This window comes from Mustela nigripes, chromosome 7 (assembly GCF_022355385.1).
Source record: "Mustela nigripes isolate SB6536 chromosome 7, MUSNIG.SB6536, whole genome shotgun sequence".
NCBI classification, from domain to species: Eukaryota; Metazoa; Chordata; class Mammalia; order Carnivora; family Mustelidae; genus Mustela; species Mustela nigripes.
The window spans coordinates 35,826,399-35,850,343 of NC_081563.1; the positions used below are offsets into that span (position 1 = coordinate 35,826,399).

The 23,945-nt window shown below is 44.8% G+C and overlaps 2 protein-coding genes across 2 annotated transcripts in view; one reads left to right on the forward strand and one right to left on the reverse strand.

The window, feature by feature from the left end:
- The window catches only part of LOC132021342 (uncharacterized), a 34,137-nt gene extending 25,463 nt beyond the window's left edge, over positions 1-8,674 (forward strand). The window contains exons 12-19 of the mRNA XM_059405575.1: positions 489-553; positions 1,100-1,187; positions 1,764-1,833; positions 3,661-3,880; positions 4,043-4,133; positions 5,728-5,841; positions 6,082-6,206; positions 6,884-8,674. Coding sequence (XP_059261558.1) covers positions 489-553; positions 1,100-1,187; positions 1,764-1,833; positions 3,661-3,880; positions 4,043-4,133; positions 5,728-5,841; positions 6,082-6,206; positions 6,884-7,029 — 919 coding nt within the window. The 3' untranslated portion in view covers positions 7,030-8,674. The remainder of the gene's footprint in view (positions 1-488; positions 554-1,099; positions 1,188-1,763; positions 1,834-3,660; positions 3,881-4,042; positions 4,134-5,727; positions 5,842-6,081; positions 6,207-6,883) is intronic.
- Positions 8,675-14,273: 5,599 nt separating this feature from the next.
- Positions 14,274-23,945, reverse strand: part of BUB1 (BUB1 mitotic checkpoint serine/threonine kinase) — a 44,582-nt gene continuing 34,910 nt past the window's right edge. Inside the window, exons 20-25 of the mRNA XM_059405576.1 lie at positions 18,371-18,486; positions 17,679-17,840; positions 17,333-17,490; positions 17,062-17,236; positions 16,412-16,518; positions 14,274-14,878 (exon numbers count right to left, since the gene is read on the reverse strand). Of these exons, the coding sequence (XP_059261559.1) occupies positions 14,683-14,878; positions 16,412-16,518; positions 17,062-17,236; positions 17,333-17,490; positions 17,679-17,840; positions 18,371-18,486 (914 nt within the window). The 3' untranslated portion in view covers positions 14,274-14,682. The remainder of the gene's footprint in view (positions 14,879-16,411; positions 16,519-17,061; positions 17,237-17,332; positions 17,491-17,678; positions 17,841-18,370; positions 18,487-23,945) is intronic.

The following is a 23,945-nucleotide window of genomic DNA, read 5'->3' on the forward strand; positions in this document are numbered from 1 at the left end:
CTTGGTGCCAGGAAGCTCTCTAGGATGCACGTGTGGCCAGAGAGGAACTAGCCAGTCTTGTCAGTGCTTTGGCACTGTTGTCAGAAAGAAAAGTAATACTATGATGGATATTACCCCTTTTAATTAAAAAGTTACAAAGCACTTAGTAAAATTAATACCAAGAAAGATTATACTGTATATTCTGAAACTGTGCCAAAGTCTCCTTGCAAGGATCTAGTTACTTTGTAAGACAAAGTGGTAAGAATTGGGTGATTGCTACAGATCCCCTTGGGGGGTTCATTGGAGCAGCCAGTAAATGATCACTGGATTGTTCAGATATAGCATTTCTTTCTTTGTCTCTGCTGTTCTAAAAGTTACAGAAATCAGTTCCATGGCCGGTTCATTGCTTTGCGTAAGATACTGGATTCCAAGTTTTCTCTGGGTGGGTTGTATCCTGAACTTGACACTTTTCCCTGGAGCCTTCACCAACTTTGCTTCTCACCTGTTAGGTTTGACATGCTGATCATCGTCGCCGCCCTGGTGGCCACTGTGGCCAACACCACCATTCAGTCAGGTCAGTGCTGGGCTCTTGGCCTCGCCACCTCCTGGGACCATGCATTCAACGTGGTGTCTTTGTTGAACTTCCGCCATGCACCAGTGAGGGGTTTGGGAGGGGGTAGTGGAGACACAAGAGGGTTAGTAAGAGTGTTCCATGCTCTGGAGAGGGCTGGTGGCTTTGTGTTTAACTGTGTATTAGAGATCACATTTGATCCCGATGGGGGCTCAATAGCGCAATAGTGCAGCTTCCTAACAAGACTCTAGGAAAGGGATACTGGGGAAGGAAGGGCTTGTAGAAATGTGATCCACAGTTATTTCTTAAGGCCAGTCTGAAGTCTACACCGACTCATGACTCTCTAGCTCGGAGCTGGGGAGGATACCCAGGGCGGCATGAGCCATTCACTCAGCACCTGCTTCCTCACTGCTCGGAGCCCCCATCGGGCTCTGCAGGTGAAGCCCCATTTCTCCCCTGAACCCAGACCTCAGACCTCCTGGAATAGAAGGGACAGGCCCGAGGCACTCACAAAACAGAACGTCACATGGCTGCGGATTTTCGTTCTAGCCAGCAAATACAACAGTCAGCAGGTGCTGGATATTGTCTTGATTCTGAGGATCCTCCGGCTCCTACGGGTCATTGTCAGCATTCAGAGGTAAAGATGGGTGACATGCCCTCGCGGGGTTCCCACCCCATAGCCTGCCAGAAACCACTTCTGCCTCTGATTCATCAACACACCCCATGAGAAGCCCTGAGTGCTCCTTGTGTGTAGTACGCGGCACTCTTGGGGTGGTGGGGGTGGGAAGCCTGCGAAGATGGCAAGGAGCACTCAGAGGGCGGCCCTGAGGGCAGGGGTTCCATCGATTGCTTTTGTCCCCCTGACCCCTTCCGTCACTGTGCCTGCTGTGCGTGGCTGCAGAATGGTGGCTCTGGAGGCCACCGAGGCTCTCCCAAGTGTGCCCACCGTTGTCTTGTGCAATTCCTCCCACCGCCCTTGATATAGATCGGGACCTTTATGACTTTGTGTTCACCAGCGATGACAGTGAAGCTCAGAGAGGTTGAGTAATTCCCCAGTGGTGCACAGCTCAAAGGGCACATTCCTGACAGTGTCTAAAGAACAGATCCAGGACCCGGGGGAGGGGATATTGAGCCAAACCTGCTGGTGGGGTGTTGGTTTTCCCCCATGGCTTCCCTTCTGCCGTCTTGTGCTAGAAACTTTGTTTCATCCTAGATTCCGGCTTATTGTGACCACCTTAATTAACATTGGTCCCACGATACTGACGTTTGGTGGACTCATCTTGGTAAGTGGCTCTTGCTTGTGGCCATTCTGTGTGAACAAGTGGTGGGACGTTCATTCTCAGGAAGCCTTCTTTGAAGTGAGGAAAAGAACGGGAGATGAAGTAAATGAGACTCCCTGGTGTCTTGTGGGCCTGTTTAGAAATATCCAGTGTCTGGAAACACTGGGTGTATGCCAGCTAAGGTTCACGGCTACGCGATAAGACACCAGGACTTCAGTGGGGTTACTCAGTCGTGGTCTGTCACCCATGGTCCAGATGGGTGTGCCTGGCCAGCAGGTGCTTCTCAGGGATGTAGGCCCCTTCTGGCTCATGGCTGTCCGTCCCCACCCCGGCCTCAGATCCTCCTTTGTTCAAATTGTGGCTGAAGCCTGCCTGCCCGTCAGATCCCCAGCAGTGAGAACACAGCCACCCGGGCTGCCAGGGGTCCCACACCGTAGGACACACAGGTGTCCTACGGGGACACCTGGCTGGCTCAGTCGGTTAAGTGTCTGCCTTCGGCTCAGGTCCTGCGGCGGGCTTCTTGCTCAGGGGGTAGCCTGCTTGCTTCCCTTCTCCTTCTGCCTGCCGCTCCCCCTGCTTGTGCTCTCTCTCTCTCTGACAAATATATAAAATCTTAAAAAAAAAAAAGTGTTCTACAGAGGGAAGATTCCAGAACACATCCGACCAGCCCCTTGATGGACAGACTACCAGGTGATCCCACCTTTTCGCCGTAACAAGGGGCATGGGCAGGGCTGTTGTTGGACCTGCATCTTAGCGCTTCTGTTCCCACTGGGTGTGTCCCCCGGCATCGCGCTGTGAGGTCAAAGGGGAAATGTGTTCAGACCTTGGGTGGATGGTAGCACGTGGCCTTGAAGGTGTGTTCCCTGTGTTTCCCCAATGACAGTGTGTCCCAGCCTGTTCCTCTGCTCTCCTCGCAGCTGGGGTTTGCGAATCACTGTCCCGTCCTCCAGTCGGACAGGGGACAGAATGGCACTGTGCTGCTCTGCCTTGTGCTTCTGTTGTGTTTCACGAGGCGGAGTGCCTTCTCCATGTTCTTTTGGGCACTTTCCTTTATTTTTCGGTAAACTGCGTGTTCATATCCTTGGTCCATTCTTCTGTTCGTTTTTAAATACAATTTGCAAGAGTGTTTTGCCAATTAAGAAAATAGGCTGTTGGTAAGTAGTTTATAGTGGAATTACTTTTCCTTCTCTTTCCCTTGTTTTGTTTTTGTTTTTGTTTGTTTTTTGAAGGTTTTTTTTTCCCCCTGTGTAGAGGATTCTTGTGTATTTTGGTGGCTGTATAAAAATTTAAATAAATTCTATTGTTCAATTTATAATCTTTTATTTTATGGATTATTTTATAATCTTTTATTTTTTTATAATCATGCTTAGTGGGGCCTTTTTCCACTCCAAAAAATTTGTTTTCCAGTTCCTTCATTGTTTTTTACATTTGACCCTATGGTACTTTCGGAATTTATTTTCCTATAAAAAACAGGATAAAGATACAACTTTATTATTGTTTTCCTAGAGGACGAACCATTGTTAATATTGAGTATTTAAGCCACTAACTTGCCCAGCAGCTTCGTTTTTGTCTCTGTAAGCCCACGGGAGGGGTCGTGGTGTGGTCCGGCTGGCCCTGTCCTCCGTCCCTCGGCGTCCACCTTTCCCCAGCCTGACACCGCTCAGGACTGGGTTGGGGAGGGCAGCCACCCCGGAATCGGAGTAGCACCCCTTTCTGCCCACGTGACCCACCTCTGTCCGAAGTCCTTGGGCCTCTCCTGCAGGCTCCTGGCCCCGTGCTGTGACGCCGCAGCTCCGTGCGCCCCCTGCTGACCAGGGCTGCCCATTGCAGGTGGTCTACTACGTGTTCGCTATCATAGGGATGGAAGCATTCCATGGCAAAGTCCGGTTCTTCGACCCGAATTTCACCACCCCCGATGCTCTGGTGTGTGGGAACCCAGCCTTGAAAGACTCAGCGTTTGCCCGCGACAGGTACTGCAAGAATAACTTCAATGACCTGGCCTCCTCGTTCATCGTGCTCATGGAGCTCACGGTGGTTAACCAGTGGCACAATATCCTTTCCATGTAGGCATGGGACACCCCCACCCCCACCCCCACCCCAGGCTGCCTGCTCGCTGGGCTGGGTTGGGAGGGAGAGGCATCCGGAGGGACTTCCAGGAGCACCCAGGGCACCCTGCTGAGCTCCCCGAAGGCTGGGTTCCTTAGCTGCGCACTCCTCGCAGACGGCTTTGCCCTCGTGACTCACCAGGCGGCCAAGCTGTACTTCATCAGCTTCCACGTTGTGGTCGTCATTCTCATCGTTAAGTGAGTTGACTCCAGCCGGGTTGGCAAGTCCACGTCTCCTCCCCTCCCGCTTCTTCCGGCAGCCTGGTGTGCCTTGTGGGCCGGCCTGCAAGGGAGGAGTCTGACTCCTTCACACTTGTGTTTGTCACTGTCTGCCAGTGCACATCTGTACCAGAATACACGTCTCCCAGTCTCCTAATGTGTTTGGGTCAGAAGGACCCTGGCGCCCCGGCCAGTGTCTCTCCCCTTCCCCACCCAGACCGCACCCCTCGAGCATACCATTCCTCCTCTGCAGAAATCCAACCATCTGCTGGCTTCTCAGAGCCTCCCAGTCGGTTCCCCAGTTGTCCCACTCTGGTCCCTCCCTGTCTTTGCAGGTAGGATGGAACGGCTCTGTCCTGGCCCCTCTTCCAAGAGAGGCCTCAGTTGCTGTTTGAGAGCCACGGTGACATCCCACCACTGGAAAGGGCATAAAAGGGCATAAAAGATTATAAGATAATCTATAAAATAGAAGATTGCAAATAGGAATATACAATAGTCCTATGTCTCTGATTCTAGCTCCTTCGTTCCTCATGGGACCTGAGTCTGGGTCACCTCAAAGGCTGGACTGCTCTTCCAGAGAGGTTTTCTGGTTGTCATACCCCTCTCACAGCTTTGGGTCTGCCATTTTGGGGGGGACAGCCCAGCACCCATGCCTTTCTTGTCACGCCAGGCCCGCAGTGGCCAGCCACCACTGTACTGACTTTGGTTACAGAAGGACTCAAGAATCCTGGCTGAGGGTGGGGAGGGGAAGAAAGTCCGTGGGTAGCTCCGACAGGCCTGCTTGTCCTTACGCAACCTAAACGGGAGATGTAGAAGGAGCAAGAGAGAAGCGCCTCTCTGGGTGGCACCTACGGAGGTTACCGAAGCCTTGGGACCAGCAGGGACAGGGATATTTCTGCCCCTCTCCTGTCAGTTTCCTGAACCTCTGAACCTTGATCCCCACTGAGCAGTGTGGCGCATACCAGCTGGAGGGGGAGTGCAGAAGGGAACCCCAAGAGAAGGAAACTGATCTTACAGAGAACTGCTGGGCCTGTCCAACCTCCCCTGTGTGTGTGTGTTTGGGGGGATGGGGGAGAGACTTTAGTTTCACTTGGAATGTAAGCAGATGCCCAGGGAGGGCAAAGTGAGCTTTTTATCTTTGTTATCCTGGCCCGAGTCGGGGGCAGGAGGGAAGCATTGCTGAGCTGTACATCTTGGGATGTTTTTGCAGACAGACATCCCTAAGTCGTCCCTCTGTGCCTTTGCTCAGCCCACCAGGCTGTGCGGAAACTTGAGATATTCACAGAGAAATAATTCAACAAGTATTTGGCTTAAGCTTCCCCTAGAAAGAAAGTATATTTTCTTTTTAATATTCACTGTTTAAATAGGTTATAAAAGAAGAATGATTTCTCCAAATGAATGAAAATTGGGTCCAATCCTTGAGAAGTGTTGTGTCTGTCATTTCTCCCTTCCACGTTGTATTGTCTTGGCAACAATGGGCTGCCGTCTTATTTAGGCTCAGACATTCTTTGGAACTAGGATTTCATGTCACCTGGACCACGGCTCACACCCTCTACCTCTCACTCTTTCTCAGTATTTTCATAGCGTTCATCCTGGAGGCGTTTTTTATGGCATACTCCTTAGAAAAAAGTGAAGTCGAAACTGCCATCGAGAGGAAGATTCAAGAGCTCGGAGTGGGAATCCAAGAGTAAGTAGTGTGTTCCCCTTGGTGTCGCTCACAGGCTTTCAGAAGAGGACCGACCACATTCACTCCCTCAGTGCCCCGTGGCGTCCAGCGTGAGCCTGTGCGCCGGTTCTCAGGGACCCTCACTGACCAGAGGAGAGCCCTGGATGTGACTGGATGGGGACATGGGGCCATGGCTGGGAGGATGCACAAGGGACTCAGCTGAGGAACCTGACCCTGTTTCATGTCTGTTCTTCCTTGAAGAGAAGAAATGCACGATGGGAAGCTTGTTGATAACATGGACGCCAAGGACAGTGGCTTTAGTGGGGATGATGGTGACAAGCAAAGGAAGGCCTTAAAAGGATTGTATTTCAGAATTGCATCAAAAAGTAAGTTTTAACCCAGTGCAAAACTTCTTCCGATCTATGCTCCTCACTGCAGCTGGTGAGGTGTTTCCAGAATGCAAACCTGACCTGCCATGCCAGCCGCATGCCGTTTGACATTGAGTGACGGTTTGGTCGCCGTCGGTCTTCCTTACAGACTTGCAGCTCCGTGTGTGCTGGGCCCTGTCTTTTTGCTTCCCATGGTATCCCCAGGGCCTCACTACGTGTTCAGGGCATGGGAGCTCTTCCCAACTTTAATTACTTTATTCGCCATATTGGCCGAGTAACCCAGAGCAACCCGACTGTCACTTTGGGCTTTGGCCAGGGCGCCTGCATTAAACCCAGGAGGAGGAGCACAGCATAGATGGCAGGAACAGTGGCAGGAGCAGGACGCCCCTGCCGGGTGTCACCCTCCTCTGTCCTTCAGGGAAGACCTGCTCCTTGGTCTCTAGAACCTTCCATGGCTGCGGATCTCCATGGAGTCTGGGGCAGCAGAGTTGAGCGATTCTTTTCTGACTTCCTCATCCTCTCTTTCAAAGACTGCTTGGCTAGCCATGCTTAGAGCATTGTCTTTGGCTCAGGGGCCATCCTTCCAGAAAGCCTAGTTCTGCTCGGGCTGGGCTCGGCTCCCTCCGACCCCAGCAAGTGCAACCCCACATGCCTGCCTTTCTCCTTTGTCCTAGAGTACAGGACCGTGGACGCCCTGCTACAGCAGATGTTTGAGTCCGAAATTGCTCCGGAGGATGAAGGCCCACCCTTGGATGAGATTCTGAACTTCTCGCCCAGTGACATATATCCCAAGGTTCCCAATTTTGAAAACAGTGCGTGATTCTGGGCTGGAAAAGTCCACACCCAGAAACCAAGCTCAGCAGCCATTATGTCTTGTCTGGAGATGATTTTTCCAGCCCAAGTTGTCTCTGTGCTGTGACTGGCCTGCGCATTGGCGGCACCTGCCTGCGCGGTTAGTGGAAAGGGCTGGAGAGGCTGTCCCTGAGTGTCCTGCCTGGGTTGGCTCTGGGGTCTGGTCAGAGCAAAGGAGGGGAAGACCTATGAAGAGATTATGAGGAGCACTTACCATACACATGCACGCATGTGTGTGAAGTTTTTTCGGTGGGGATATGGAAGCTTTTCATTTATTTTTATATGATATTTTGCTATTCTATTAAATCCTATGCTACAGTGTTATGTGAATGACTTCTGAATATTTAAATATGGTAAAAGGCTATATCTAGTATAGCAGCTCTTAAATGCTGTGTTTTTTCAAAATGAAGAAAAACACGCATGTGAAAATAAAATTCTGTCACAACTGCCTCTCTTTCTGGGGAAGGCTCTCAAAGCTTTCATTAAATTACAGTGTTAGCAGGATTTTAAGTAAGTTGCTCTTTGAGGTCACTTTCCCCAGCTGGAGCTCTCCCAGTGCGGTGACACACTCCCTTTGGGAAATTAAAATCATTTTATTAACACAATTTTTAATTGTGGAAAATACTCGTAACAAAGAAGTCACTGTCGTAACCCATTCTAAGCATATAGTTCCATCGTTTTAAGTATATTCATGTTATTGTTTAACAGATCTCCAGAACTTTTTGTCATCCCCAGTGGAACTGTAACCCGTCAACTGTGGCTGTCTGTTCCCTCCTCCCCCAGGCCCTGGCAGGCACTGTTCTACCTTCCTTCTGTCTCTACGAATCCGGCTACTACTGTACCTCGCAATCACATTTTGAGCGAGTTGTCAGGGTGTAGCTCCTCGCTCCTCATTCCTCTGTACACCCCACCCCCACAGGACCCACTGTAAGGCAGGGGTCCATGACCTGAGGTCTCCCGAGTACAGTGAGGCCTGAGTCATGTGTCCTGTCAGGGTGACAGTGGAAGCTAGCTTGAGAGGGCTGCCTTTTCCTCAGTTCTGAAGGTGACCTCTGGTGTAGGAGCAAAGCCAAAGTTTTGGGCACGGCCTCTGGGGCCAGATCATCTGGCATCATACCCGGGCTCCCCACGGGCCATGCCCCATCATGCCTGTGTGCCCCTTTTGCCCCCCTGCAGTTGGGATGGATGGTACCTCCCCCCAAGCCTGAGGGTGCTGAAGGAGGAGGTTGGGCAGACGGATGCCGACCCTGCCCCTTCGGGCGCTTGCTCTCACAGACTGCTGTTCCTGGTTCAAAGCCACACCTGGTATCCAGCATTGCTGCTTTAGAATTCTGTTACCATGACAATCCTCGGAAGGAGGGATGTCGCTGACCCCCCATCTTACGGGGTTTATGGAGTCCTGCTGCCCTCCAGACTGCTGTTATTTCTTTGTATACCTAACACGTATTGTTATACGAAATATTATACTCTCAGTGTACCCAGTGGCAACTTAATTTTTTTAACTTGAACACGTGCTGGGCATTTTTAAGCGAGAAACTATCCAGTCATTGTTAAAAAAAAAAAAAAAAGAAACAAAAAACTCAACACAGAAATATAGTAAAAAGTCAGAAGTTGCTGTGTATTCTTCCTTCTCCTGACGCCCACCTCCCCTTTATTCTTCCATGCACGATGTGAAGCTGCCTTCCCAGTGGTGATGCTGAGTTTCTTGGTTGTCCTTCTGGAAACACACCTACCCATTTACAGTCATGTCTGTCATGAATGTGCAGTGAACCCTTGACCAACACGGGGTGGGGGGATGGGGCGCTGATCCCAGCAGCCAGAAATCTGCATATCACTTTTGACTCCCCCCAAAACGTTGCTAACAGACTACTGTTGACCAGAAAAGCCTTACCAGTAACATAGTATCTGATTAACATGTAATTGTCATGTAATGTGTATTATATACTATATTCTTATGATAAAGCTAGAGAAAATGAAATGTTAATTAAGTCATAAGGAAGAGAAAATCCATTTACAGTTCTGTAATTTAAAAAAAATCCATATATAAGTGGACCTGCTTATGAGTTCAAGCTCATGTTCAAGGGTCAACTGTAATTGCATTTTTTTTTTAATTTTTTATTTATCCATTTGACAGAGAGAGATCACAAGTAGGCAGAGAGGCAGGCAGAGAGAGAGAGAGGAGGAAGCAGGCCCCCTGCTGAGCAGAGAGCCCGATGCGGGACTTGATCCCAGGACCCTGAGATCATGACCTGAGCCGAAGGCAGCTGCTTAACCCACTGAGCCACCCAGGCACCCTGTAATTGCATTTTTTTATCCTAAGTGGGATGTCATGACATTTTTTTGTATATAGTTCAAGAGCCTTTTTTCACTTAGCAGTGTTTTTCATCTTGATATACATGTGTTTGTGTATATATATATATACACACACATAAAATGCTGCCAAGTGTTGCATACCATCAGTGTTTCGTGACTGATTGAAAACTTGAATTATTGGTGGACCTATATGTTGTTCCACCTGTTCGACATTAAACAGTAACAGGGTAAACCCTGTCTTGTAATTTTCTTTTTTAAAGATTTTTAAATTAATTAATTTATTTGAGAAAGAATGAGAGAGAGCATGAGAAGGGAGAAGGTCAGAGGGCAAAGCGGACTCCCCGCAGAGCTGGGAGCGCAATGTGGGACTCAATCCTGGGACCCCAGGATCATGACCTGAGCTGAAGGCAGTGGCTTAACCAACTGAGCCACCCAGGCACCCTCTTATAATTTTCTTGACTGATGAGCTTTTGGGAGGGAGAGACTGGAGCCAATTACTCCTGACCTGCAGCAGCCCCCATGGCCACCAGGGGGCCCCACTGCCCCCTTCAAGGAAACAATCTCGGGGGAAGCTAACAACTAACAAGAGTTGTTGCCATTGGCACCTTTCTCTGGGTCTTTCTTCCCCCTTTCAGTGAACGTGTCACCCTCATGTTTTGGCACATGGTCTCCCAGCTGGCCACTTTATTCCTGTCTTCTCGGCAGGAGGATGGGCAACATGATTGTGTCAGCCCCTTGGACTGTGAGCCCAACCCAGGTCTGCACCTTACAGGCCCTGCCCTCAGGAGCAGTCTCTCCATCTTCTCCACTTCTTCTTCTTCTTTTTTTTTTAATTTATTTTTTATTTTCAACATAACAGTATTCATTATTTTTGCACCACACCCAGTGCTCCATGCAATCCGTGCCCTCTATAATACCCACCAACTGGTACCCCGACCTCCCACCCCCCACCCCTTCAAAACCCTCAGATTGTTTTTCAGAGTCCATAGTCTCTCTCTTATGGTTCACCTCCCCTTCCTATTTCCCCCAACTCCCTTCTCCTCTCTAACTCCCCATGTCCACCATGCTATTTGTTATGCTCCACAAATAAGTGAAACCATATGATAATTGACTCGCTCTGCTTGACTTATTTCACTCAGGATAATCTCTTCTAGTCCCGTCCATGTTGCTACAAAGGTTGGGTATTCGTCCTTTCTGATGGAGGCATAATACTCCATAGTGTATATGGACCACATCTTCCTTAACCATTCATCCGTTGAAGGGCATCTTGGTTCTTTCCAGTTTGGCGACCGTGGCCATTGCTGCTATAAACATTGGGGTACAGATGGCCCTTCTTTTCACTACATCTGTATCTTTGGGGTAAATACCCAGTAGTGCAATGGCAGGGTCATAGGGAAGTTCTATTTTTAATTTCTTGACTGAGAATGGCAACAATCAGAATGTACTGGAAGCCTTCTGTGGAGGGTGGCAGAGTCAGTGCCAGCACGGCATCACTTACCCCCAGACTGTAACAGGAGACTTTAATAACTTGTCTTCTATAAGCTATTGTGTGTGTTGGGGCGGCAGTGGGGGGGGGCGGGTAGCGGGGCAGGGGGAGAGGTTCTTCTTACGGCACCTTAGCCTGCTTACAACCGGGCCAGTACAGACATGGGTTCGTCTGAAACATTCCAGAATGGAACCAATGGACAGATGGATTGACTTCAGGCATGAGGAAAATGGAAGATCAAGAATGAGGAGTCCTAGGATCAGTGGCAGAGGAAGGTGTAGGGTAGTAATAGCTTGTGGGTGTCCTTAGACACTGTGCCAAATGCCCAGCTATTTAATAGCTCTTACTTCTGATAAGCGGGAGTTACATTTGCAGGTCCTTAGTCTTTAGGAAAGTCAGTTTTAGAATCATTCCTTAGACCACAGATGTGATCCACAGGGAAAAGGAACTGATAGGAGTCGGGACCAGATTGATTCTTAGCTAAAACTTAGAACATGGAGTCCAGGGCCAAGAATGAATACGAGATGTCTTGACCCGAGGCAGATATTAAATCTGAACCCACATTGAGTCTAGCCAATGTCGGAGCACTTAGCATAACCTGTACCCCTGCTCAGCTTTGCAGGGGACATGGATGGATAAGACCCAGCTCTGTTCTCGGGGAAAGTACAGGCTCATTACTGGCGTGAGCTGTGTATGTTTCCTCCCTCCCAATGCTGACTTCTCATATATACATTTCAGCTGTCCTTTGGTTAGAGCATTTTTCCTTGTGCAGATAAACATTGGGTGGGTATGTGTGCAATGCAGACAACTAATTTATAATTAAAGATGATTGCTATAATTTGTACCAGGTAATGGACCAAAAAAAAAAAAAAGACTATTTGGCTGAAATGCTTAAAGTAACTTATTTTGTTCAGATGGAGCCTTTCTCCCTAGAGGAAAGGCTGTTGCTAGGAAATGAGACTGTGAAGTTTATTTAAGTAAAGCCCTTCGCATAGATCAGACACCAGATGGGCAACAGCAGTGCTGGGACGACACCGTGGTCAGGCTGAGTTTATTGGTGTGAATAACACGGAGGGTATCGGGAGTGTGATTGAAGCTGGAGATCCAGTAATAGCGAATTGGCTGGTGGGAACAAAGGGCATGTCAACAGGGGCCAGACCACCAAGTGTCCTCCCTGCCCAAGACTGAAGGCACCCCCAGCTGCCTTCCAGGGGTTGACACATTTTGCTCTTAGGTTAGCAAACAGCAGCCTTATCTTCTTTTGTCTTGTTTTCCCCTGAAAACAGTCATTTTCAAAAGAAAAAAAAAAAAAAACAACCACAAACTTGGCTTTATTGGTACTTGATTATTTTGACATAAAAGTGTAGACAGGCAAGAAAACTAGAAACGTGTTATAATTCACGTTTATAAGAAGCAGTGGAGGGATGCCTGGGTGGCTCAGTTGGTTGAGCAGCTGCCTTCGGCTTGGGTCATGATCCCAGTGTCCTGGGATCGAGTCCCACATCAGGCTCCTTGATCGGCAGGGAGCCTGCTTCTCCCTCTGCCTCTGCCTGCCATTTGCCTGTGCTTGCTCTCTCTCCCTCTCTCTGACAAATAAAATCTTTAAAAAAAAAAAAAAAGAAGCAATGGATGGGTGCTTCTCCAACATGATGAAACATGTCTCCCTCATGTGAGCTTACTGGGTCGTGTGCTTACTGGGTCAAGGTGAGAAGAGCTCCCTCTAAAGCAGGAGGCGGGGAGGCCAGCTGCCACCGGTGCTTAGCCCTCTTCTCAACAGCCAGTAAGAGGAAAATCGGCAGTGAAAAATTGGCAAAGACATACACAAGGTTTTCATACTGAAGATTGTTTACTGGGGAACTTCAAAAGAATTGTCTGAAAAGCGTTTTGTTTTGTTTTTTAATTTACTTGACAGACAGAGATCACAAGTAGGCAGAGAGGCAGGCAGAGAGAGAGGAAGAAAAGCAGGCTCCTGCTGAACAGAGAGCCCGATGCGAGGCTCGATCCCAGAACCCTGGGATCATGACCTGAGCCGAAAGCAGAGGCTTAACCCACTGAGCCACCCAGGCGCGCCTTGTTTTGTTTTTTTTAACAGAAACGAACAGGCTTCATATATTCAAAACTACCAGCTAGGAAAAATAGGAAAAAATTAGATCTAATGTGATTTAAGCAACCAAAAGCTTAGTCCTAAGTATTTAAGTCAGTACTAGTATCAAAAAATTATAGGACCTTTTTTTTGTTTTTTTAAGATTTTATTTATTTGAGAGAGAAAGCACAAGCAGGGGAACAGCAGGCAGAGAGAGAGAGGGAGAAGAAGGCTACCCGCTGAGCAGGGAGCCTGATGCAGGGCTCAATCCCAGGACCTTGGTATCATGACCTGAGCCAAAGGCAGATGCTTAATCAACCAAGCCACCCAGGTGCCCACTAACATAACATTTTAAATGCATCAACCTTTGACCCTGCAATTTGTTTCTAAGAATTTACAGATAGAGCATATAATGAAATATTAGTGTCATTAACAAAAATGAGACCATCCTACATGTATATACACCCCATCCATTAAATTAAAAAAAAAACACAGTATGCCAGTGGTATGAAAAATATACAGAAATATGCATAGAATCATTTTTGTAAAGATTAAAAAAAAGTGAGCCATGGTTGTTCTTGGAACAGGTACCTGGTGGTTGGGAGGACGAAGCAGTTTGCTCTGTGCTCTTGAACTGGGTGTCACCTCAGGTTTCTTTTCAACATAATGCTAAAGAAAGGAGGGAGGACACTTCCAGCTTTAAAAGCCAATAAATGCTAAGTTGGCTGCTATAATTGTAGAGGTAATTAATGATTTATACAGCTTGTAAAACTATTTTCAAGATGGGATATATTCCTTTGAATGGTGCTTTTAAAAAATAAAGAAGCTTAAGGTTTATACCTGTTATATTTCCCAGAGATAGAACTGCAAAACGGTACAATAAAGAACTGACAAATTTTGGGGTGCCTGAGGGGCTCAGTCAGTGAAGCCCCTGACTTGATTTTGGCTCAGCTCATAATTCAGGGTCCTGGGATGGAGCCCAGCCTGTAGCTCCTTGCTCAGCAGGGTATCTGCTTAATGATTCTCTTTCTTTCTGCCCCTCCCCCTATCTTATCTCTTAAATAAGTAAATAAGCCTTAAAAAAAAAAAAAAAAAGAACAGGCAAATTTTATCCATAAAAACTTGAAATCCTTTGAATATCTTTGGAGAATTTGTTTATTATATACAAATACAAACCCTCACCTTAGAAAAAAGCTCTTACCCCTTTTTTGGCTTAAAGGGGAAGAGGAGAATGTTTAAAAGCCTTTTTATTTATTTATTTATTTATTTATTTATGTATTTTTAAAAGATTTTATTTATTTATTTATTTGACAGAGAGAGAGATCACAAGTAGGCAGAGAGGCAGGCAGAGAGAGAGGAAGAAGCAGGCTCCCCGCAGAGCAGAGAGCCCGATGTGGGGCTCGATCCCAGGACCCTGAGATCATGACCTGAGCCGAAGGCAGAGGCTTTAACCCACTGAGCCACTCAGGCGCCCCTAAAAGCCTTTTTAGAAAATATTCAAATCCAAATTATTCTCCCGAATGCCGGCATCCCAAGAGGTGCCCCATCACCTGCAATGTGGGGGTGCCTTACTAGGTTGTACACTTTGATGAAATATTTATAACAACCAAGTCACCTAGATATTTTTTGTGGACTTTATTTTTAAGAAACATTTACATAAACAAGAAATATGGAAAACCTCAAGGATCAGAGTGAGCAGGCCAGCATTTACGAAGTGATTTTTAAGGAATGTCCGTATTTTATTTTCGAGAACGCTTATATTCTAAGAGCAGTACGATCAGCCTGTTACGTAGGGTCTTAATCTTGTTTGTATAGTGTTGTTGAAATATTTTCTTCAGTTTTTGTCTTAACAAATCCAAAGATGGAAGATGATGACAATCGGGAATATTCAACATGATGTGAAAGAACTCACTCCACATGTCCAGATGAGGCAGCCTGGAGACACAATGCATAAAATACCAGGTAAACTGTAGTGTCCAACATGCCGGGCAACCTCACTCCTGGCTCTGGCTTCCACGCACTTGGACAGCTGAAAAGAACCTCACCTACACACAACCCAATGCATCAAGCACCAGCATATTGAATCTATTACAAGTAAGAGGAACTAAAGACCCAACTAAATGTCTTAGACACACTTTACTCCAAAAACAGGACTCAAGCAGTCTTAGTGTAGTGATAAGTCTACAGTAGAAGAACTTTCTCTTTTATTTATTTATTTTTTAGAAAATCAATCAGTTTTTGGCTAGATTTACATCCCATACCGTCAGCATCTGAGAAGCTGGCTGAATTGTTCTGACAAGCTCAACAGCGTACGTGCTGGGACGCGGGAGACAGGCTGGGCTAGAGCTCAGGACAGAGCTCAGGGTCAGAGTTCCAGCTCCTGGAAGCATGAGAATGAACTGCAAAACCCCCATGGCATAGAGATAAGGCACTGGGGACAGAGCAGAACACAACTAAATCCAGCCTATTACTCTCAGGCCTGCTGAGTGCACTGGTGGTCAGAGAGAGAAGACTTCAGAACAACTCTCTGGTCCTTTGATTAGGAGCAAGAGAAGGAATAAAGTATTTGCTAAATTTGATGATTCATGAGGCAGAATAAATCATAGCTGTTCTAAGTTTTCCTTCAGGGCCTGAATCTAATTTTATTGTTAACTGATGCTACATTTTGTAAAATTACTGCCAACAGCTTTTTTTGGTTGTGGTGGGTGGGTGTGTACACGAGGGGTCGGGGGAGTCCCAGCTTAAGTTTCCTCAAGATATAAACATGTAAAACTCCATTAGGCTTTTTGGATACTAAAGGTGAGTGTATGCTTCTACATATGTTAAAAAAAGTTAACAAAAGTATAAGTGATACCATGAACATGCATGTAGCAAACACCAACAGCTCGCTCATGTGACATAGAGTTAAGAGCCATCTGCGTTGATAGGAAGAGTTCTAGGCTAGTCGTTAATTTTCACTACCATCTTACAGATGAGAAAACAGTCTTACAAAAACTAGAGTCACATAAGGATGGGCCTTAAAATCTTTCCCTGGGACAGCCAGCTGCCCTGTCATGTTACTTTACAATCAACAAGGCACATTCTTTCTCATACATGATTTCCTTCGCTTCTTAGAAGACACTTTTTAGGACAGTATGCGCAGCACGATTCCCATTTATAAAGGCAAGAAAACAAGTAAAAATCGATGGTTCAGTGAGAACAAGTGATTTCTCTGAAGGGTAAGGAGAAACTGTTGCCAGTGTATGGAGGCCCGCCCCTCCGCCCGCTTCTGCTGGGTCTGAGTGGGTGTCGGCTGCCCCCACTCCTGGAAAGTTGCAGTTGCCCAGCTGTGTGACTCGCTGGCTGTGCTGTGTCTACCCCAAGACAGGGGGGTTTCCAGGCCGTGACCGAGACCCCGTTTTCTACCAGATGGAACCCAGCATTCTACTGTGTACGCTCTCCCACTGCAGCTCCGACACCAATTCTCACCTCCTAAAAAGACCTTCCGGCTTCCAGACGCCTCCTTCATTTCTCACTTTCATGTAAGTGCCGAAAAGCATGCAGTACACTGTTGCAGCAACTCCGAAGTAGTCAATCTATAAAGAAAATCTAAGTATCCGTGACTAGAATACTAACTTATGCATCAGCATAGGAGGAGGTCTCTACTTTGGCAGCTAGTTAAATCATCACAGGATTTTACTTTTAAGTCATTTTTGGGAAGCCATTTGTTCAGGGCCCCACTGGTACACTTTGTGTATCAAAGTGTACCAGCGACTTGCTGGAGGCAGCCCCTTTAAAGTGGTTCTTCCGGAGCTACCACGTCCTTCTCAAGTCCTCCATTTTGCTGTCCAGAGGCAAACACAGCACTCCAACCTCTCTTGCACATGGACAGCTTAGAAGTCCTCTCCCTCCCTCCCCTGGACTCTGGTGGTTGGCCTCCACCTGCACCCAGAAGCCTCTAGCTGTGGGGTGTGTCCATCACTGAAAACAACACTTGAGCGTGGTCTTAAGTCCAAGGACTTAAGGTCTTAAGTCCAAGGATGATGAGATAGGGTCAAACTAAGGAGATCCCCAAGTTCATTTTAAAAATATAGCAAGCAAAATAAACAATTTTCAAAGCTCTCCCTTGAGTTCCATACCTGGTAGTTCCATGGCTTGTTGCTGAGCATCTCGATACACTGAAAACCAGAGGTCTCACACTTTGCTGTAAATGTAGTTCCTTTAGGAAAAAGTTTCATGTCTATACTCTGACCCAGGTCAATCAGCGCCAAGCCAGCAGATACATCATCGTCATCACCATCCTGTTCCAAAAATCTGTATTAACACAAACAAGGGCCAGGCACCATGAGCACAAATAAGGAAAGGCTGTGAGGGACACAGTAAGAACTGCGTACAAAGTGCAACACTTGCCTGTTTCCCAGTATGAAATTGTCGGGCTTAATGTCTCCGTGAATAATCTCACAGTCGTGCACTTGCTGAATCATGCAGAGCATTCTGATCGCGAAGGACAGGACCAGAGCTTGTGGCATCACTTTTTCTGGGGTGTTTTTATAGAGGTTAATAGCATTCTAGAAAGAACACAGAAGGGAATCCTGAACTGGTCTCCCAGGACAGAGGAGCTCTCGAGTCAAGGGCTTTGCTCTCACCCCTCACCCACCACTCCAATAGAAGCTCCAGCTACAGAAGGTATGTGCCAGGCACCAGCCAACGATGGCCTTCAAGCTCCTGTTCGCATCATCATGATGAATACACTTACTAGCAACGTGCCATAGCTGTAGAGATCCCCTACTAATACACTGCCGTTCTGGAAGAAGTGGGCGGAATAGAATTTGATGAACATGTGTCGCATGCTTGGCTTCAGTCTCTCCATCAGCTGGGTCCCAATGTAGAACTCCCAGGGGTTGGCGGGCTTCTGGACCTGCAAATCAGGTGTGTGACATTCACATCCAGCCTCATGTTCTGGAAAAAGATAGTCAGAAAGCAACTTCCACCCCAATAAAAAATGTGGGGTAGAAAGTGATGACAAGGGGCGCCTGGGTGGCTCAGTGGGTTAAGCTGCTGCCTTCGGCTCAGGTCATGATCTCAGGGTCCTGGGATCGAGTCCTGCATCGGGCTCTCTGCTCAGCGGGGAGCCTGCTTCGTCCTTTCTCTCTCTGCCTGCCTCTCTGCCTACTTGTGATCTCTCTCTGTCAAATAAATAAATAAAATCTTTAAAAAAAAAAAAAAGTGATGACAAGCTAGGGACTGTTGCTCAAATATGCGACTTGCTGTGAGATCATTTCTGTGGCAAGACCCTTCTAAATCCTTGCCATATGGCTTTTGTTTCTTAATCGTGGACTCTAGACCTCAGTGAAATCACCATTGTCTTGAAAAAGAAAAAAGAGGCTGACAAACTCGAGTTCTAAAATTCATTTCTATACTATACAATGAAGCCCTCAGATTATTTACCTTTAAAACGAATTTCTGTTTATTTTTTATATCATTCACCTCTCCATGGGTAACTTCATAGACCTGGGCAAAGGCCCCTTCTCCAAGAAGGTGATCGACATAGACCAGCAAGGAACCTGGAAGACAGAAGAGTCAAAATGAAAAAAAAGGGCTGAAAACATTATTTCTGGTAAATTTTGTATTTGTAGGATTTTATTGGTGTTCACTTGCTTTAATAAATACAAATGGATATAGCTCCCTCCGGAGATATTTTTCTTCTTAAATGAGTTAAATACTGCTACAAAACAGCTCCCCTTGGTAAATGATGGGCCAGGGGAACAGAAACAGCACTACTGGGTGCCAGGCCTGCCACTGAATGGCAGGAACGGGGCAGACATCCTCTCTTCACCAACAGTCTCATACCAAAGGCATAATGCCTGTGCTGTCTACTTGCCAAGACTGTTGTAACGTTTGAAAGCACACACAAAGATCCTCTGTAAAGTGCTGCACAAAGCTCTACCGTATGCCTTTGGAAACCTCAAGTATTTTACACGTGGATAAAAAGGGCAAAGTATAATCGCACCAGTATTTTTAGCAGAATAATTACAATTTTTTATTCATGTAAAAATTTTATTTTAGAGGAGTTTTCAATTGGGGCACCTGGGTGGCTCAGTCATTAAGTGGCTGCCTTGGACTGAGGTCATGTTCCCAGGGTCCTGGGTTCGAGCCCCACATCGGGCTCCCTGCTTGGCAGGAAGCCTGCTTCTTCCTCTCCCACTCCCCCTGCTTGTGTTCCCTCTCACTGTCTCTCTCTGTCAAATAAATAATAATAATAAAAAAGAATAGTTTTCAATCTACTGAAGAGTTACAAAGACAGTAGAGTTTCTGTTTGCTCTGTACCCAGTTTTTCTTTACCGTTAGCATTTAATAACCATGGTGCCTTTGTCGTAAAGATAGAACACACAATGGTAGGTTCCTACCATATCTGGATTTCACTAGCTTTTCCTTACTGTTTCAGGACAAATCCATCAAGTCTCATTGGTCTCCTCCACTAAACTGTAACAGTTTTAAACTTTTCTTTTAGGTGACCATGACAGTTCCAAGTATTAGATCAGTTGTAGAATATCCTTCAAACTCAACTTGTCCTGCTATTTTTAATAACAGTGGCATGCTTGGTTTGGGGAGAAAGACCACTGATATCAAGTTGTAACCGATTTTAAGTAATTAAAAAAAAAAATCCACGTGTTCAAAATCAAGTTTAAAAAAAGTAGACTTCTGGTTTCTAGTTTGGCACGTTAAGGAGATTGGAAGTCATCTCTCTACCCCCACAGTAAAAACAAAACAAAACAAAACAAACTGAAAATCAACATGTCTTCAAAGATCCACTAAAGAACTGAAGTCAAAGGGCAAACTGTGGCCTCTGAAACTGGGGAGACAGACCTGTGGATACAAAGAATCACAGCTTGCCAGACAGAAGCCCAGGAGCAGAAGCCACCACTGGAGCCAGTATCAGAGGGATTATGACACAACTAACACCTCAGATCTCATTTAAGGACAAGACTGAAGGGAAACCCAAAGCTAACAGGGGAGACAGAAATAAGGGCACGAATGGAAGGTTTAGCCTCTACATTGAAAAGAAATAATAAACAAAGCCTAATCTCAAGCCAGATAAATCTTACATTAGAGGCCTTTTTTATCTTAGTTCCTTTTACCCAGTGGATCAGGTCTGGCTTCTAACAAAAACGACAAAGTATACTGAAAGACAAAAAACACAGCTTGAAGACACAGAGCAAGTATCAGAGCCAGACACAGATATAGCAAAGGTTTTGGAATTATAAGACCAGGAATTTTTTAAAAAAATTATGATTAATATGCTAAGGGTTGTAATGAGAAAAGGATAAAATGCAAGAACAGATGGGAAATGTAGGCAGACAAATAGAAACTCTGAGAACGAATCAAAAGTGCTAGGAAAAAAGCCCACTATGACAGAAACGAAGATGTTCTTTGGTGACCTCTGCAATAGGCTGTACATGGCTGGGAAAAGAATTGTCAGCTTGTAGAATGTCAACAGAAACTTCCAAAACTGATCTGCAAAGAGGAAAAAAAAAATTTAAAAGATAGAAAAGAATGTTCAAGAGTTGTGGGACAATTACAATAGGCGTGACATATATGTAATGGGAATATTAGAAGGCAGAAGAAAACGAGAAAGGAATAGAAAAAATATTTAGAGTAATAATAGTTGGGAAATTTCCAAAATTAATGACAGACACCAAATCAAGGATCTAAGAACCTCAGAAAACACAAAGCAGGAAATATAGCCCAAAATCTATACCTAGGCAAGTAGTATTCAAACTGCAGAAAATAAGACAAGAAAAAAAAATATCAAAAGGTGCCAGAATAAAACCACTTACCTATAGAGAAGCAAGAAGAATGACATTGACTTCTCTGGAAACCACACAAACAAGAAGAGAATGGAGTAAGTGTTAAAAGGAAAAACGACCATGCAAAAATTCTGTACCCAGCGAAATTATCCCTTCAAAAGTAAAGAAATAAAGACTTGCTTACACAAAGATTAAGGGAATCTGTCACCAGTAACCCTGACTTGCAAGAAATGTTAAAAGAAGTTCTTCAGAGAGATGGACAAGGAGATAGACAAGAAACTCAGATCAGAAGAGTGCAGGAAAAAGTAATAAATTAAGATAAAATCTTTTCTTTTCTTATTCTTAATTGATCTAACAGATAAATGTTCTAAACAATAATTGCTACAATTTAAGTACAGCTTAGGATAAGTGAAATGAGTGACAGGATGGTTATAAGGGATAGGAGGGAAGAATGGGTAAAATTCTCTTATAAGGTACCTGGCATCCCCTGTGAAGTGTTACAGTGTTTTTTGAAGGTGGACCTGGATTCATTCTAAATGTATACTGCGAACTCTGGGGCAACTATGAAAAACAGTAGAAAATGAGGTATAACTGAAATGCTAACAGGGAAAATGAAATAATAGAAACACTCAATTAACACCAGAGAAGACAGAGTCAGCCTGGATGGCTCTGGAGGAGATTATGCTGAGTGAAATTAGCCAAGCAGAGAGAGTCAATTATCATGTGGTTTTGCTTATTTGTGGAGCATACGGAATAACACGGAGGACATGGGGAGATGGAAAGGAGAGGGAGTTGAGGGAAATCGGAGGGGGAGAGGAATCATGAGAGACTGTGGACTCTGAGAAACAAACTGAGGGTTTTGGAGGGGAGGGGGTGAGAGGTTGGGTGAGCCTGGTGGTGGGTATTATGGAGGGCATCTCTCTATTTGTCAAATAAATTTTTAAAAAATCTTTAAAAAAAAAAAGGAAGAAAGAGGAGAAGAAAATAAAGGAAACAAAGAACAAGGGCAATGAATAGAAAACAGTAACGAATATTACCAGCTATATTGGTAATATTTCCAAGTATCAGTAGACTAAATATACCAATGAAAACAGAAACTATCATGGTAGATAAAAATACAAGACCCAGCTATATGTTGTCTATGAGAAAAACACCTTAAAGACATATATAGATGAAAAGTAAAGGGAGGAAGTAAAATGGAGGAAGATATGACATGTTAAGATTAATAAACAGGGATAACTATACTAATTTCAGACAGAGCAAACATCAGAGCAAGGAAAATTATCAGGCATAAAAAGGGGTATTAGATAATGACAAAGGATCAATTTTCCAAAAAGGTATAACAATCCTTAATGTATATTACCTCACCACAGAGCATCGATGTACTGAGGCAAAACTTGACAGAACTGCAAGGAGAACAGATGAATGCACCATTCTAGTTGGAGACTGTTACACCCTTTTATCAGTAATTGACAGACCCAACAGGCAAAAAAATCAGTAAGGGCTTGACTGACTTAAACAGCAACACTAATCAACTGGATCTAATTAACATTTATAATTCATTTAATTCATTTAACAACAGCAGACTATACATTCCTTTGAAGCTCACTTGGTGAGTGTTCCATAATACTCACCAAGACAGACCATTCTGGGCCATAAAACACACATTTACTGAATTAAAAAAACAAAACAAAAACAAAGAAATCATGAAAAGTATGTACTCCAACCAGAGTGGAATTAAACTAGTAATCAATAACAGAAAAGATAGCTGGAAAACCCCCAAATACTTGGAGATTAAAAAACAGATGTTAAAATAACACATCAATCAAAGAAGAAATCTTCGGAGAAATTTTAAAATATTGAACAAGAAGAAAATGAAAACACAATTTATTAAAATTGTGGGGTACCTCAAAAGCAGTGCTTAGGGGGAAATTTATAGGATTAAATGCATACGTTAGAAAGAAGATCTAAAATCAATAATTTTAGTTTCCACCTTAGGAAGCTAGAAAAAGAACAAATTAAATCCAAAGTAAGCAGAGGAAAAAAATAATCAGAGCAGGCAAAACAAAACAAAACAAAACAAAAAAGAAAAAAATTGTCCAATTAAGACTAAAAATACTAGAGCACATATCAGTGAAATTGAAAACAGAACATCAACAGAGACTATCAATGAAACAAAAAGTTCATTCTTTGAAAAAGATCAATAAAACCCCTAAGTCCCTACCAGGCGACCTAAGAATAAAAGGGAAAGGACATAAAATACTAATATTAGAAATGAAAGAGAGGACATTACTACAGATCCCATGAATTAAAAATATAATAAGGGAATACTATGAACAATTCTGTGCCCACAAATTTGATTACCTACATGAAACAGACCAATTCCTTGAAAGACATCTTCTACCAAAATTCACATAGGAATATGAGAAAAGAAATCAAATCACTGGGGCGCCTGGGTGGCTCAGTGGGTTAGGCCGCTGCCTTCGGCACGGGTCATGATCTCAGGGTCCTGGGATCGAGCCCGGCGTCGGGCTCTCTGCTCCGCGGGGAGCCTGCTTCCCTCTCTCTCTCTCTCTCTCTGCCTGCCTCTCTGCCTACGTGTGATCTCTGTATGTCAAATAAATAAATAAAATCTTAAAAAAAAAAAAAAGAAATCAAATCATTAATAGCTTTCCTAAACAGAAAGCACCACGACCAGATGGGTCCACTGGTGAATTCTACCAAATATTCAAGGAAGAAATTATACCAATTCTCCACAATCTCTTTCAGAGGACAGAAGCAGAATGAGTACTTCCCAACCCCTTCTATGAGGCCAGCATTACCCTAATACCAAAAACCAGACAGATAATACTACAAGAAAACTACAGAGCAGTATCTCTTATTAACATATATCTAAAAATCCTCAACAAAATATTAGCAAATAAAGTCCAAAACAAGTACAAAAAAGTTATTTACCATAACCAACTGGGATTTAATCCAGGTATGCAAGCCTGGTTCAACATTCAAAAATCAATTAATGAATCTGTCACATGAACAGACTAAAAAGAAAAATCATATGATCTTATCCTATGAAACAGAAAAAATGTTTGATAAAATCCAACACCCATGATAACTTTCTGCAAACTAGGAATAGAGGAAAACTTTCTCAACTTGATAAAGAACATCTACAAAAAACTTAACAGCTAACATTATACTTAATGGGGGGCGGGGAAACT